This window comes from Patella vulgata, chromosome 2, assembly GCF_932274485.2.
Source record: "Patella vulgata chromosome 2, xgPatVulg1.2, whole genome shotgun sequence".
Classification (NCBI taxonomy): domain Eukaryota; kingdom Metazoa; phylum Mollusca; class Gastropoda; family Patellidae; genus Patella; species Patella vulgata.
This window is the reverse complement of record NC_065880.2, coordinates 3,089,984-3,103,669: the sequence shown is the minus strand read 5'-3', so window position 1 is coordinate 3,103,669 and position 13,686 is coordinate 3,089,984. Positions and strand designations below refer to the sequence as shown.

At 32.6% G+C, this 13,686-nt stretch overlaps 1 protein-coding gene across 11 annotated transcripts in view; it reads right to left on the bottom strand.

Moving 5' to 3' along the window:
* LOC126811640 (protein phosphatase 1 regulatory subunit 12C) overlaps nt 1-13,686 on the bottom strand; it is a 90,679-nt gene that overhangs the window by 52,556 nt on the left and 24,437 nt on the right. For 5 of the 11 annotated variants that reach the window (XM_056098467.1, XM_056098469.1, XM_056098471.1 and 2 more), the window contains 3 exons: nt 12,187-12,459; nt 6,958-7,104; nt 5,619-5,680 (listed from right to left, as the gene is read on the bottom strand). In XM_056098467.1, coding sequence (XP_055954442.1) covers nt 5,619-5,680; nt 6,958-7,104; nt 12,187-12,459 — 482 coding nt within the window. The remainder of the gene's footprint in view (nt 1-5,618; nt 5,681-6,957; nt 7,105-12,186; nt 12,460-13,686) is intronic. The other 6 variants (XM_056098472.1, XM_056098473.1, XM_056098475.1 and 3 more) reach the window with 3 other exon arrangements.

Genomic DNA, 13,686 nt, shown 5'->3' with positions numbered 1-13,686 from the left:
CCAGAAGACCCTGAGAAAACCCACGAGGTTGGACAACAGTTTTAAAGTCAATTTAATTTATGGAACAAGATTTTAATGGTTGAATTTTCATTTTTTTAATGGCATGTTTCATTGCAATTAAGCTAAACCTCATTTTTAAATTTCAAATGAAATGTGGTTTAATGTGCCACTCCTACTGGTCTGATCAAGATGGTTTTAAAGTCAAAGTAAAATAACCCATTGTGGTAATTTGATTTGTAGAACAAGATTTTTATGGTTGAATTTTTCATTTTTTAATGGCATATTTGATTGCAGTTAAGCTAAACCACTTTTTGTAGCATTACAGTAAATAATCTCTAAATCTTTATGGTTAAATTTTTATTTTATTTTTGAATTAAACTGTCCATTGACAATCATCGGTTAGATAAAAATTAGAATGAAGACAAGACTGTCACATCACAAAGCAAACCAAAACATAAAATTCAATGATGCAATGAAGTGGAAAATTTTATTTTGGAAAATAAAACAGCTTAATTTTGTGTTAAAAGACCGTAAAAACCTCTACATTCGGGTGGAGCAACTAACTTGATACGTTTTCAAACAATTTAAATAAGCCAGTCTTTATCTGGAAATGGAGACAGGTATCCCAAGCTGTATTATACGGTGTCTGGATAAAACCAGACTTATTTTATACAAGTAACGTGTAGGTGAAATGTACCTTTCGTTATCAAGTACAGCACGTGGGCCATGCACGTATAGACCCCTAAAATTACAGCAATAGATTAACAGGTCACCCAATGATAAAAATGACCCAAAATCTTAAAAGGGTTACGTCCAAACGACTCGATATTTTGAGCTGAAATTTTGAGACACGGTAAATACACCATTCCTCAATATTTTGGCGCTTAAATTTCATACGTACACATACTTTTATTTCTGGGAGTGTCTCTTTAAAATTCTTAAAGAGGGTTTAACTCCTTGACACAAACTAGGTCATTTTGGGACTAACATATGGTTTAATTTTATTTCAATAATACGCTTGCGCGTAGGGGTCTTTAGCAGTGGGAGGAAACCGGAGGAACCACGAGGATGGACAGGCGACTTAGCTAAATGACAATCAAACATAACCAAACTGATAAAAATACACTTTTAATAATTTTAATGGATCAAAATTCGATTATTGTGGCAAAAAAACCCAAAATAACCCCCAGGCGAAATGGGGAATAATAGCATTTTATCAAGCTAGGAAATCGCTAGCAATTCATCAAGTTTTTCCAACTTTCACAAGCTACCGGTAGTTATTTATTTCTCAAACTATTTCAAAGTGTTTATATTATCAACAGCCGCCAGGGTTTCAGTACGACATTCTGTGTTCTGTTTACTTGAGTATGAAACAAACTAAAGTATTCCTAGTGTTATACAAGTTTTACGTAAAACTGTTTACAGTGTAATTTGAATAACCAACAAGAAAGTTTGGAACCCTGAGTCTATGCAAATATGCATAATTACGATGGCAATTTTCTTACTTAGCCGAATATCTTTGGAATTTTTGGAATAATCGACTCCGGTGTTAAAGATTGACTCCGGTCCATCTGTGACGTCACATGTGCTCCAGTTCCCACAGACTATATAAAGAGGGCAACCGCACATCCTCAATGAAGCCTGAAGATTTCGAATAGAATGAAACTAGTAGCGTACTGAGAGAAATCTGGAAAGGCTGTTCACCTATTTATAGATCTTCAACAACAAGAAAGTTGTTTTATTTTCAATGATGAGTCTATGTTTATCAGTTTTCTTATTTAACTTAACACCGTACAAAAATGAATTTCCATTTCAACTCCCACCCTTCATAAATAACGAAAGCGCTATTTCTATTACGACAATACAGAAGCCCTGAAAAAATCCTTAGTGATAAAATTTTAAACTTTGACAATATTCTTATAGAATGAAAGGAAATGAAATGAAATGGGTTTTAACGTCCTACTTTTCTACACCAACTGGGCTAAGGAAGATGAGAAATGGAAATACTAAGTTTATTTGATATTCAAACATTTAATTAGAATAGTTTTATCTAACAATATAGAAATACAATATATATCTACGTTAAATTTCTAAATTAAAAAATAATAACACAAATTATATACTAATTTCTCTAATTGTTAGTTTTAATATAAGTCACAAAGTTCTAAATATCCGTTACCATGACTATTCTAGTCGACTTGTTTGTTCATTCAAATTAACCCGATTACATCTTCAAATATCTGTTCAATTTTTTTTACGTTGGCACAGGTCAATATTTGAATTTTTCTTTATGACCGGGCAAAATTATAAATTTTCTACATGATTGGCCAAAATTAAAAATCTTCAACATGGTTGGTCAAAATATGAATTTTTCTACATGACCAGGCAAAATATAAAATTTCTGTGTGATTGGCCAAAATTAAAATTTTTCAACATGATTGGCCAAAATTAAAATTTTTCAACATGATTGGTCAAAATTTGAATTTTATGATATCAGACCACTTCAACCAATCTTCATCAAGGTTGATGATCAAACCATTCTTTTCTTTCTACCGGTAATTTGAAGGTTGCGTATATATTTACACCCTTTAAAGAACTGGGCTGTTTCATTGACTTGACCCCTGATTAGCGAATGAAAAGATGCTTTTTCGATAGGTTAAAATGGTCTTAACCAATCACAGTGGGTCAAATCAAACTTCAAAGACAACAGATGAAATATTTTCAAATTTTAAAGTTCTAATGAGATTGACGTCCATAGTACACTGGTGTAGTCATGGTAACAAGACAAATATTGTGTAGTCAACACTGTGAAGTATGTTACGAAACTATTTAAGATATGTTGTTAAAAATGTTAATCGTTAAAAAAAGTTACTATGATAAGTGACTGATGGGATATTTTTTTCGTTCAAAAGATTGCGGTGATTTCTACGAATAAATGTAAGACATGTTGCACCAAAAAATAGTCTTAAATTCACTTTTTGAAGTTTTAACTGTTAGGCGACATCAATCTGAATTTTGGTATTCGGAAACACCTTTGCTTCTCATTTCCGGGAATATATTACAAAAAAAAGTTATTCCCAAATGCTTTTTTAGTTCCAAATTTTAAGGCAAAACATTATCTACAAGATGAAGTGGCTAGTTAATCATTGAAATCCTGAACAACTCAAATTTAAATTGTTCAGGCCTAAGTATGATCAAACTCAAAGCGATTTTATTCTAGTTCCTATTTTCAGAAAATATTTTGGCAGAAATTTCATTTGGATTTTTTTTTTTTTTACCTAAGATTTATCTTCTGTTCAACTGTGTATTGTGTCCAGAATACAAAATGGCCCAAGCTCAAAATATACATTTGATACCATAGCATAGATAAAATATAGTCTGCCTACACCCTACACATTTTTCAATGTGAATAATAATATAAATGCCATGATGTCTATTACTGCACTAATCTACCCAACACCACAATAGAGTGTCAAATGCTACTGACACTGTGTCTATACTGTATATTTCTACCCTACACCACAATATAGTGTAATACACTACTGTCACAGTGTCTATACTGTATATTTCTACCCTACACCACAACATAGTGAAATACACTACTGCCACAGTGTCTATACTGTACATTTCTACCCTACACCACAATATCGTGTTAAATTCTACTGGCACAATGTCTATACTGTATATCCCTATCCAGCACCTACTACCGAGCACGGTTCAACTTGTATTTCAGTTAATAAAACATCTTACAAAAAAATAACATTTAAGTAAGAAAAACAAATCAACAGATACAGGGAACACTTAAAATTTTCACGAAAAAAAAAGCAAAATGTGAAAGAAAAAAAAAGCAAAATATAAAAGGTTAAAATTGTGAGTTAAAATTAAATGTCAAACTTCAGTGAGTTAAAATTAAACTCCAGTCACAGTGAGTTAAAATCAAACTTCAAGCTTCAATGATTTAAAATTAAACTTCCAGCTTCTGTGAGATAAAATTAAACTCCAGTCACAGTGAGTTAAAATTAAGCTTCAAGCTTATGTTACAGTGAATTAAAATTAAACTTCAAGCTTCAATGTGCAAAAATTAAATGTCAAGCTTCAATGTGCAAAAATTAAATTTCAAGCAAGTAAAAATGAATCAAGTTTTCTTTGGGCTATTAATTATGAGTAACAAGTAACATCAACAGTGAAATGTTTTTTTTTTCTTAAAGGCCCATGCAAAATTTCAACACTTCCACCTGAACGAATAATGTTTTTTAACATTGAATAATGAACAGGAATATCATTATCTTACTGTGGATCTATACATGGGTTAATCATTTAGGCGCAAGTGTTGAAATTTGCAATGATATCCTTTACAAGCAGAAGATTTATTTTCTAAATCGTATTTTTCTGTCAATTGTTATAAATTAACAGTGATTTTTATTCAGATAGTGATACCATGTCGTCAACACATGGTTGACTCTGTTGAAAAGTTTTGATGTAAAAGGATATACACAGCCTCCTTGATTTCGGTTAAAAATAAAAGTGTTGATTTTATTCAATCAGATGTATTGAAATGAGTATCTATCAACAATTAAAATCCTACGTACCATCCTACGAATTCAACATTTGTGTCTAAATGATTAACCTGCGAATAGATCCCGTCACACGCCCACCAAACTGCGTCAACATACTGACATGTGGTTTCGTTCATGATTTAATGTTAAATAACCGATATTTAATTTATCCTTTTCTATCTGTGGTGTTGTTCCACCCGTTATTCGTCTGGACGCAAGTGTCTAAGTTTTGCATCGGTCCCTTGCGTCCTCAGTTAGAAACAATATTGAGGTATAACCGATTTTGCGTTCAACTGTCGACAGTTTAAGCCAAAAGCGAAACAATGACTTGTTTATATAAGTTTGAAATGAAATAGGGTTTAACATCATACTGTTCTGTTCCGACTGGGCTAATGAACACATGTTTATAAGAGGATTCTGCTACGTAGCTTAACAAAATGATTTAATCACATAATTGAGATAACATAACCAACAAAGCAAATTCAACACGTTATTTTGACTGAAATGAAGGAGGTTGATATCGCTAATGTTAAAATACATCTACTTGTGGCCCATGAATGATGTCATTGAAACAATACACAATCTAATGTACGGTACATTTCTTATACACAAAAACATATGAGGAGCCCCGGGGAAGAACAATCTAAGTCACATTTTAAACGAACCCCAGTTAATGGTGCCATCTGGTAGCAAATTGTATAAGATTTCTGTGGAACAATCAATTTCAGATAAAACAATCGGATACATCTAACCAAGGCCCTTCTGAAATGGCCTCCCGGACAAATACAAGTCCATCGTATTTATTTGACCTTAATTTGGCTGAAAAGTGGAAGTCAGTTGCTGTACTGGTAATTATTTGTATTAAACATCATTTTGAAGTTGTTCCACTCGTTATTCTGTTCGCATCAAGCATTCTCGTCTAAAATCTGTTTTGCCTTTTATGCGAAAAGACAAAAATGTGACCTAGATCTTTCTTCCCCTGGACTTTTCATTTCTTTTAAAATCATAAACATGACGAATGATTTAAAACATCGATAAATAAAAAAATAAAGTTTGTCAAACCTGTCTGGTTTTGATTCTTCGACAGCAGATGTACTATTTGACCGCGGACTTCCTTCTTTCTCCTGTACCAAAAAGAAATCACAAAAACTATTAAAAACATTTAATTCTATGGACGTTATTGGACATTTTACACCAACCACTGAATAAATTATAATAAGAGTTCAAGAAATACAAGTATTAGAAAGATTTGTCTGAAAGGTAAAGAGTTAACAAGCATCTAATTCAATCTAATTTCAAGCAATATGTCTACTCTATAACATTGATAAATTTCTATGTTAGAAGTCATGAACAGAAGTCATAGAGTAGAGCCAGTAGCCATTATATGTCATAACCACATTTAATTTGTCCACAACCTATCACCGAATGATTTTTGAAAGGAGAGAGAGAGGGAGAGAGAGAGAGAGAGAGAAAGAGTTAAATGTCCTCTCACTAGGTCAATTTGGGACCATCATATGGTTCAATCATATTTTAATAATTGGCTGTCGCGAAAGGGTCATAAATAGTGGCAGGAAACCTGAATACCCGGAGAAAACCCACGAAGTTTCGGCAGGCGATCCTACTCAACAAGATATATTAGAGATAACATTTAAGATCATAGAATAAAAAAGTTTTGCTCAATACATTTTTTTCATTTCATAATAAAATAGAAATATATAGTATAAAATATCTCAAATTTTATCCAATGGATGCGCTTGTGTCTAATGATTGTGGTTATGACATACATGGCAAACGACTGGCTCTTACATTTCAGAGGAATACTAATTTGTTAATTGTCTATGCGAGGTTTAACAAGTTTGTTATTATCAGTTTATAATAGGGTGCACGGAGAAAGGGTTTCAACAAAGTGCCTGGTGCTATTTAAAACTGTGCTTTTCTAATACAACTACCGCTGACCGTAGTTTATTTATGAACAGAAGACCTTATTTCTAACGATAACGAATAAAAACTTTAGTGTACTTTATTCCATCAGAACTGTATTTGGCCGCATTAATTGGAACTTCTGTCTTATTTCTTGGGGGAAAATACGACAATTTAAAAACCACAATTAGTCGGTTCGCTCATCTCAATAACTTTTAGTTCCAAGTTTTAAATTTCTAAATAAAATATTTTTCATGAGACTCGAGAGGCTTCAAGCCATGAAAGAATTAAATAATGAATTGGTTGTGCCTCAAGGTATAGTTTGTCAGCATACAACATTAAAAAAATAAATCTATAGTTTCGAAAACTTTCATTAAATGGTATCCAATTTTAAAACAGAAACTAACAAATAGAATATTTATAACTGAAATTAAAAAAAAAAAATAAAAAAAAAATTAAACGTCCATTTTTAAAAACTCACACTTGTGTAAATATCTGATGTGGACCGTGAGCGTAAAGTTTTATCGATAGGTAGATAAGAACTACCAGTCTTATCTAACGATCTACGCCAGTTGAAAACGTTGATCTTGGGAGTTATGGACGACGTAGTTGTGAAGCGTAAATGACCCTACAGAAGATAATGGTTAAAGACATACAGCAGTCAGCATGCATAATTACAAACGAGGGCGCTCTCTTCAAACAATTTACCAGCCAGACATAATTTGACTTATTTCCATCTCACGGATTGTAATAAATCTAGTTCTTGCGATAATAGTTCAAAAATAGATAATGAATAACGAATATATGGAAAATTTATTATCTTAGAAACTGTACAGAACAAACAAGACTATGTCATGATTATCCATTTTAGCGTTAGCGTTTAATCTCCCATACGTTCTAATCTATTTAATAAATCTCTGCCATACGATGGCCTGGAGAGTCGATTATGTGCTTGACATTTTAATAAATGTCTAAATAATAGTTTACATCACATTTGATGTCACAATAAAGACCTGTAATAGGCAGATTTAGCTCTTTAAAAGGAATATCAATCTAAAATGGTTCAATTCTGTTCAGTAATTACAATGAATTGAAAATTTTAAATCCTCTGCTGACGACATAAACAGGCCAGCACCGTCTATAAATAGGCCAGCACCGTCTGCTAGTATTGGGTAGAAACCTTCATTTTAGTCTGATTGAATCTAAGCTCGGAGACGGTGATAATCTATTGATACACATTATGCATTAGCCAAATTTGCCTATTGCAGGGCTTTCTTTTTACCTGAAATGTTATATAGATTATCAATTCGACATTTATTAACACGAAAAGACCATAATCATCTCTTGATGGCATCGGATGACGCTGATTTTAAGTAGATTAGAACGGTTTGTACATTTAATGATTTAATTTAAAAATGGTGAAGCAAGATTAAGCCTCAAACAATCAGTACACTGGTTACAATCAGTGCACACATCTTGTCAAACCTTCAAAGGCTAATATCTTTCGCTCAGAATAGAGTAATTTGAAAGAAATTTTCAATAGATTAATTTTTGCATTATTTATTTTTGAACTATTATAGTAAGAACGACCAACTTTTTTATCTAATTCTTACTTAGTATATGTTTAAATAATGTTAAATAATTAATTTGCGTACATGTTCGCGTGGATTTGGCTTAATGCAAATATAACAATCAGCGAATTTAAGGTGAATTTTTTTTCTCTCAGATACATGGAACTAATACGACATGGAAATGATCAACAAATAAGTATTTCAATTAGTCAGTCAAGGCTGATAAATTTTGTCTGAAATGAGAGCCCGGTTAAAACTAAATACAACAGTAAAGAGGTAGTAATACTATCTTATTTGTCAAATCTTGAAGGTTTTTTATCGTAGATTCTGCCGGGCAACATGTGTTTGACAATTTACAGTTATTTTGAACCTGATGAAACATCAGCCCAGAAAATTAATACCAAAATGAAATAAAATGGCGTTTAACTTTGCTGCACCAAATTTAGCCTTCGAACAGCGATATTTCTAACTACACTTCTGCCCCAGTGACAAGGAAAATCGAAACCAGGGTCGGATAATCCCAAGGCAATTTATATTTCATAACAGTAAATAGTAGTACAACCTCTTTTTAAACTAAAATGACAAAAATCATACAAAAGCCATCTAAAAATAAATTGTATATTTTTCAGAATGACGACCGATTAATGATTTGAAAATGAAATAAAGTTCTACAAATCAATTCCACCAAGAGCAGTAAATGAAGCGTCCAGGGGAAGAGTAATCTAAGTTACTCTTTTCATGAACCCCAGTGGCGCCATCTGGTAGCAAATTGAATAGGGTGGAACAATCGACTTCAGGTAAAAACGATTGGAGTTGCATCAAACCAGGGCCCTTCTGAAATTGCCTCCCGATCGAGAATGATCTAAATCCACAGTGTCTCGGCAGAGTCACATCGAGAATGATCTACAGGTAAATCCACAGCATCCCAGTCGCGTCAATCTTTCCAGTTCATCAAGTTTCAAAGTTTGTTTTGCGTTTTTTATGCGAAAAGACAAAAATGTGATTTAGATCGTTCGTCAAATGTCTTTTACAATAAATCAAATAGATGCTATTAACCAGTAGCTTTCTGAATTTGCCGAATAAAATATTTTGTTGTTATTTATGGTTTTCGTGTTCAAGCTAACAGGTTTTTTTTTTCTTATTCCTGCTCACGTTCGTTGTATATTTTCCTTAGATCATTAGTCCGAGACTTATTTCATTTTTAGATGGCTTAAAAATTAATCTCTATAAAGCTACATAGAAAATGGTACTCTAGGAATTTCTATGAAGAAATGTTAAAACTAAAAATAGGATAAGATTTGTATGACAGAGCAATAAAGAGCATAGTTCGAGAAAAAATTAATATTTGAATAACAAAAATTATATTGATATTCGAATGATGATGCATTGATATTGATATCTGAATTATGAAAACATGACTATTAATATTTAAATGATGATACCGAGATATTGGTATCAATACTGGAATGATAAATTAATGATGAAATATAACTAAATATTAGTGTAATAAAGCAATTTAATGTGTTATGGATAGATAATGTGTTATGGATAGTGAATGTGTTATGAATAGTTAATGTGTTATGGATAGTTAACATGTAATGAATAGTTAATGTGTTATGGATAGATAATGTTTAATGAATAGTTTATGTGTTATGGATAGATAGTGTGTAATGAATAGTTAATGTGTAATGAATAGTTAATGTGTAATGAATAGTTAATGTGTAATGGATAGTTAATGTGTTATGAATAGTTAATGTGTAATGGATAGATAATGTGTTATGGATAGATAATGTTTAATGAATAGTTAATGTGTTATGGATAGATAGTGTGTAATGAATAGTTAATGGGTAATGAATAGTTAATGCACAATGAATAGTTGATGTGTTATGGATAGTTATGTGTAATAGATAGTTGATGAGTAATGGATAGTCAATATGTAATGAATAGTGAATAGGTAATGTGTAATGAATAGTCAATATATAATTAATATTCAATTCAATGTGTAATGAATAGTCAATGTACAATAAAAAATGTAAATATGTAATGGAAAGTTAATGGGTAATGAACAGTTAAAATAAGGCAAAAAAGTATTCAAAGAAAAATAAGACATTTTTCGATGAAAGTTAAGAGAGACAATAGCAGGTTTGGAATCATGCGGTCAATATCAATATGAAGGAGACACAATAGAAGCGTTTCTAATACTGAGGACAAAAGCTAACCAAGTCTAGGCATTTTTACTGGTAGGATAGTCAAACAGGTAGTGTTCAAGGGCTGTGAATTGGGTTACAAAATGGTGTGAAGTTTTTCATTCTGCAAGAATGTAGCAGTATTTTACGGCCGATATTACAAGCGACAGTGATTAGAAGTCTGCATGCAATAACATATAACACAAATAATACCAAAGTACATCTGCTTATAGATTGGTTTTAAGGGGTAAAGAAAGGGTAAGGGGTGGCTGGTGCGTTGTATTCCTTTACTTATAAACAATTAGCAATCAATTCAAATCACTATATACTTTGTATTTGTACGTTTTAATTAAAAATACAAAATAATTTAATTTATATCTGGAATTACTATTACTAATTAATTAGGCGGTTTAATAAATTTATAGCGATTGCATCCATTAAATTGTGAGCCATTAGAGATAATTAGCTGGCTAATTAATAAATTGTGAGTTATGAGAGCTAATTAGTGAGTTAATTGATCAATTTAATGACTTCATTAACATGTAAATTATTAAAGCTAATAAGATAGCCAATTAGTCATTGTATACTTTTTGCATTCATGAAATTGTGAGTTAAGTAGCTCGCCCATTAATCATCTGATAGCTTTTGCATTGAGTAAATTGTGAGTTACTTGAGATAACTAGCTAGCTAATTATTCAACTCATAGCTTTTACATTCATGAAATTGTGCGTTAAGTAGCTCTTGCCACTCACTCATTAATCATTTGATAGCTTTTACTAGAGATAATTAGCTAGCCAATAAACCAATTCATATCTTTTACATTCATGAAACTGTGCGTTCAGTAGCTCACGCATTACTCATTTGATAACTTTTGCAAGTTGCTAGAGCTTACTAGCCAATTAATAATTTTATACTTTTGGCATTCAATAAATTGTGAGTTACAAGAGATAACTAACTAGATAGCCAATTAATCAATTTATAGTTTTGCATTAATTAAATGATGAGATCTTGGAGCTATATAGTTCGCCAATTATTCAATTCTTATCTTTTGCATTCATTAAATTGTGAGTTATTAAAGCTATAAAGCTAACTAGCTAGCCAATTAATAAATTGTGAGTTGTTAGAGCTAACTGGCTAGCTAATTAATAAATTTGGATCTTTTGCATTAATTAAATTGTGAGTTATTAAAGCTATAAAGCTAACGAGCTAGAAAAATAATTATTTTATAGTTTTTGCTTTCATTGAATTGAAAGTTACTAGGGCTAACTAGCCAATTAATAAAATTTGTATCTTTTGAATTAAATTGTGAGTTACTAGAGCTAACTAGCCAATTAATAAATTTGTATCTTTTACATTGAAATGTGAGTTATCAGAACTATTGTTAACCGATTTATTCTATCAATTAAATTTAGAAGTAAGATTAAGGGTGCTGAAAGGACCTTTATGCTCACAGTTTTTTTTGGTGTCACAGACATCTGTAATGGCTGATCTTGTTATGTAATCAAGAACATGCGAGTACGTACAATTTGTCATTTGTCAGACAGATAAAAATGGAGCTGTGAAATCAAAAGAACTGATCGATTGAATATTTTGATATCTATTATTCGTAAGCTCTTTAAGTAATCTTTATTCAAGCATGCTGACATTTCAAAAAACTATCAATACATGTATCTCCTAAATGCTGTATTATTGTCTAAAATTTAGTAAAAAGCATAAAAAGTTGAAAATAGTTTTGGGCAATCATTGCCTTTCAATATACCATCAAAAATTTAAACTAAGAAAGAAATATATGTAAATAATTGTCTGATATTAAATTCAAAATTAAAATAATACTTAATAAGCCTATGACACAAGTTAGTGTGAACGGTAGCCATATGGCAGCACCCTAAATATTACATGACAGGTTATTCTAACTGAAAACCGTAAACATGCCAATACTTCATGCTCACGTACCTCAGTTTCCTCTAATACCACTGCCGGGGTTGACGGCGTTTCAGGGGCTGGAGTAGGGGTTTCATCTCGAGGGGGCGTAACCTCTGTAACCTCGGGTGTCAGAGTGACTATTGGTGTGGGTTCGGGGACAGGGACTACTGGTTTAGAGGTAGGGGGCTCAACTGGTTCTTCAGTTTTGACGGGGGGAGTTTGTGTGGGAGGGTCTGGTGTAGGGGCTGGTGGGGGTGAAGGTTCGGGGACCTTGATTACTGGTGTTGTCGGCTGTATCACCTCCTTTAGAAGGAAAATAAAATAAAGAAATATGAGATGACGATGATAGATGAATGATTATTGTAAGATGGTTGGTTAACGAAAATCGTAAAAATTAATAACCCCCTAAAAAAACCCTCTTTATACCTTTAAAAAAAAGAGAATATTAGAATATAGTTACAACCACCATAATATGAAATTACAAGTTTCCCTTTATAATAGGAAAACATCCCTATTTCCGAGCTGGACTAGTCCGAGCCCTTCATAATGTAGTACCTTTTGTTATTCATAGATTTAGTCTGGACCATTCTAAATTAAACTTGTTTTTAAACATGGATTTACATGTGGTCTGGATCGTGCTTAATGTAACTCATGATGTGCATAAATCTAAATTGGGCCATTCTTAATGTAACCCTTGTTAGATTTAGTCCAGGCCATGCGCCTAATGTTTTTGGTACTCGGACCAAGAATATTTGGGTTATTGTTAGCAGGCTGTGCTGTGACCGTGCAGTGTTTTGTGCAATAGAAATATTAACAAATAAAACTCAGACAATTTTCAAATGAAATCTAAGATAGTTGTCAAGCTGATAATTGAGACTAAATTTATTAACGGCTTTCAGGGTAAATAACTCTTCTGTACAGGTTTTTGGCTGAGATTAATCAACGATTATTTAAAACAAACCCTGGACACAGTTTATTCATATAACATTTCCGAGATGCCAGTTTACCTTGTTTTGTGAGAGAGAGAGAAAAGGGGTTTAACGTCTACTCGACACAAACTGGGTCATTTCGGGACTAACATAACGGTCAATTTTATTTCAATAATTTGTTTGCGCGTAGGGGTCTTTAGCAGTGGGAGAAAACTGGAGGACCCAGAGAAAACCTGCGAGGTTGGACAGGCCACCCTAATCCTCGTCACGTACAACCGGGGAATTGAAATCATGCCAGTTGACTCAATGACAGACCTCATGATACAATGCGCACGTGCTAACCTTTTGGCCATCCGACAGCCCAGCTTGTTTAGTGACATGATTTCGGACACAAGGGGCAGGGATTCTTGACTAAACATTACAGAATTGAATTCTCTCAATCCCAACAAAACTGCCAATCGAGTGAAAAGGAGGATTTCTGTTTAAAACGCATGCGCCGACTGCATAAGAAAATATCCTAACCAACGACGACAGCTGAAACATATACGTTGTGTTTAAATATGTCACGATTCTACTCACACCACATCTGTTGTTGGGACCG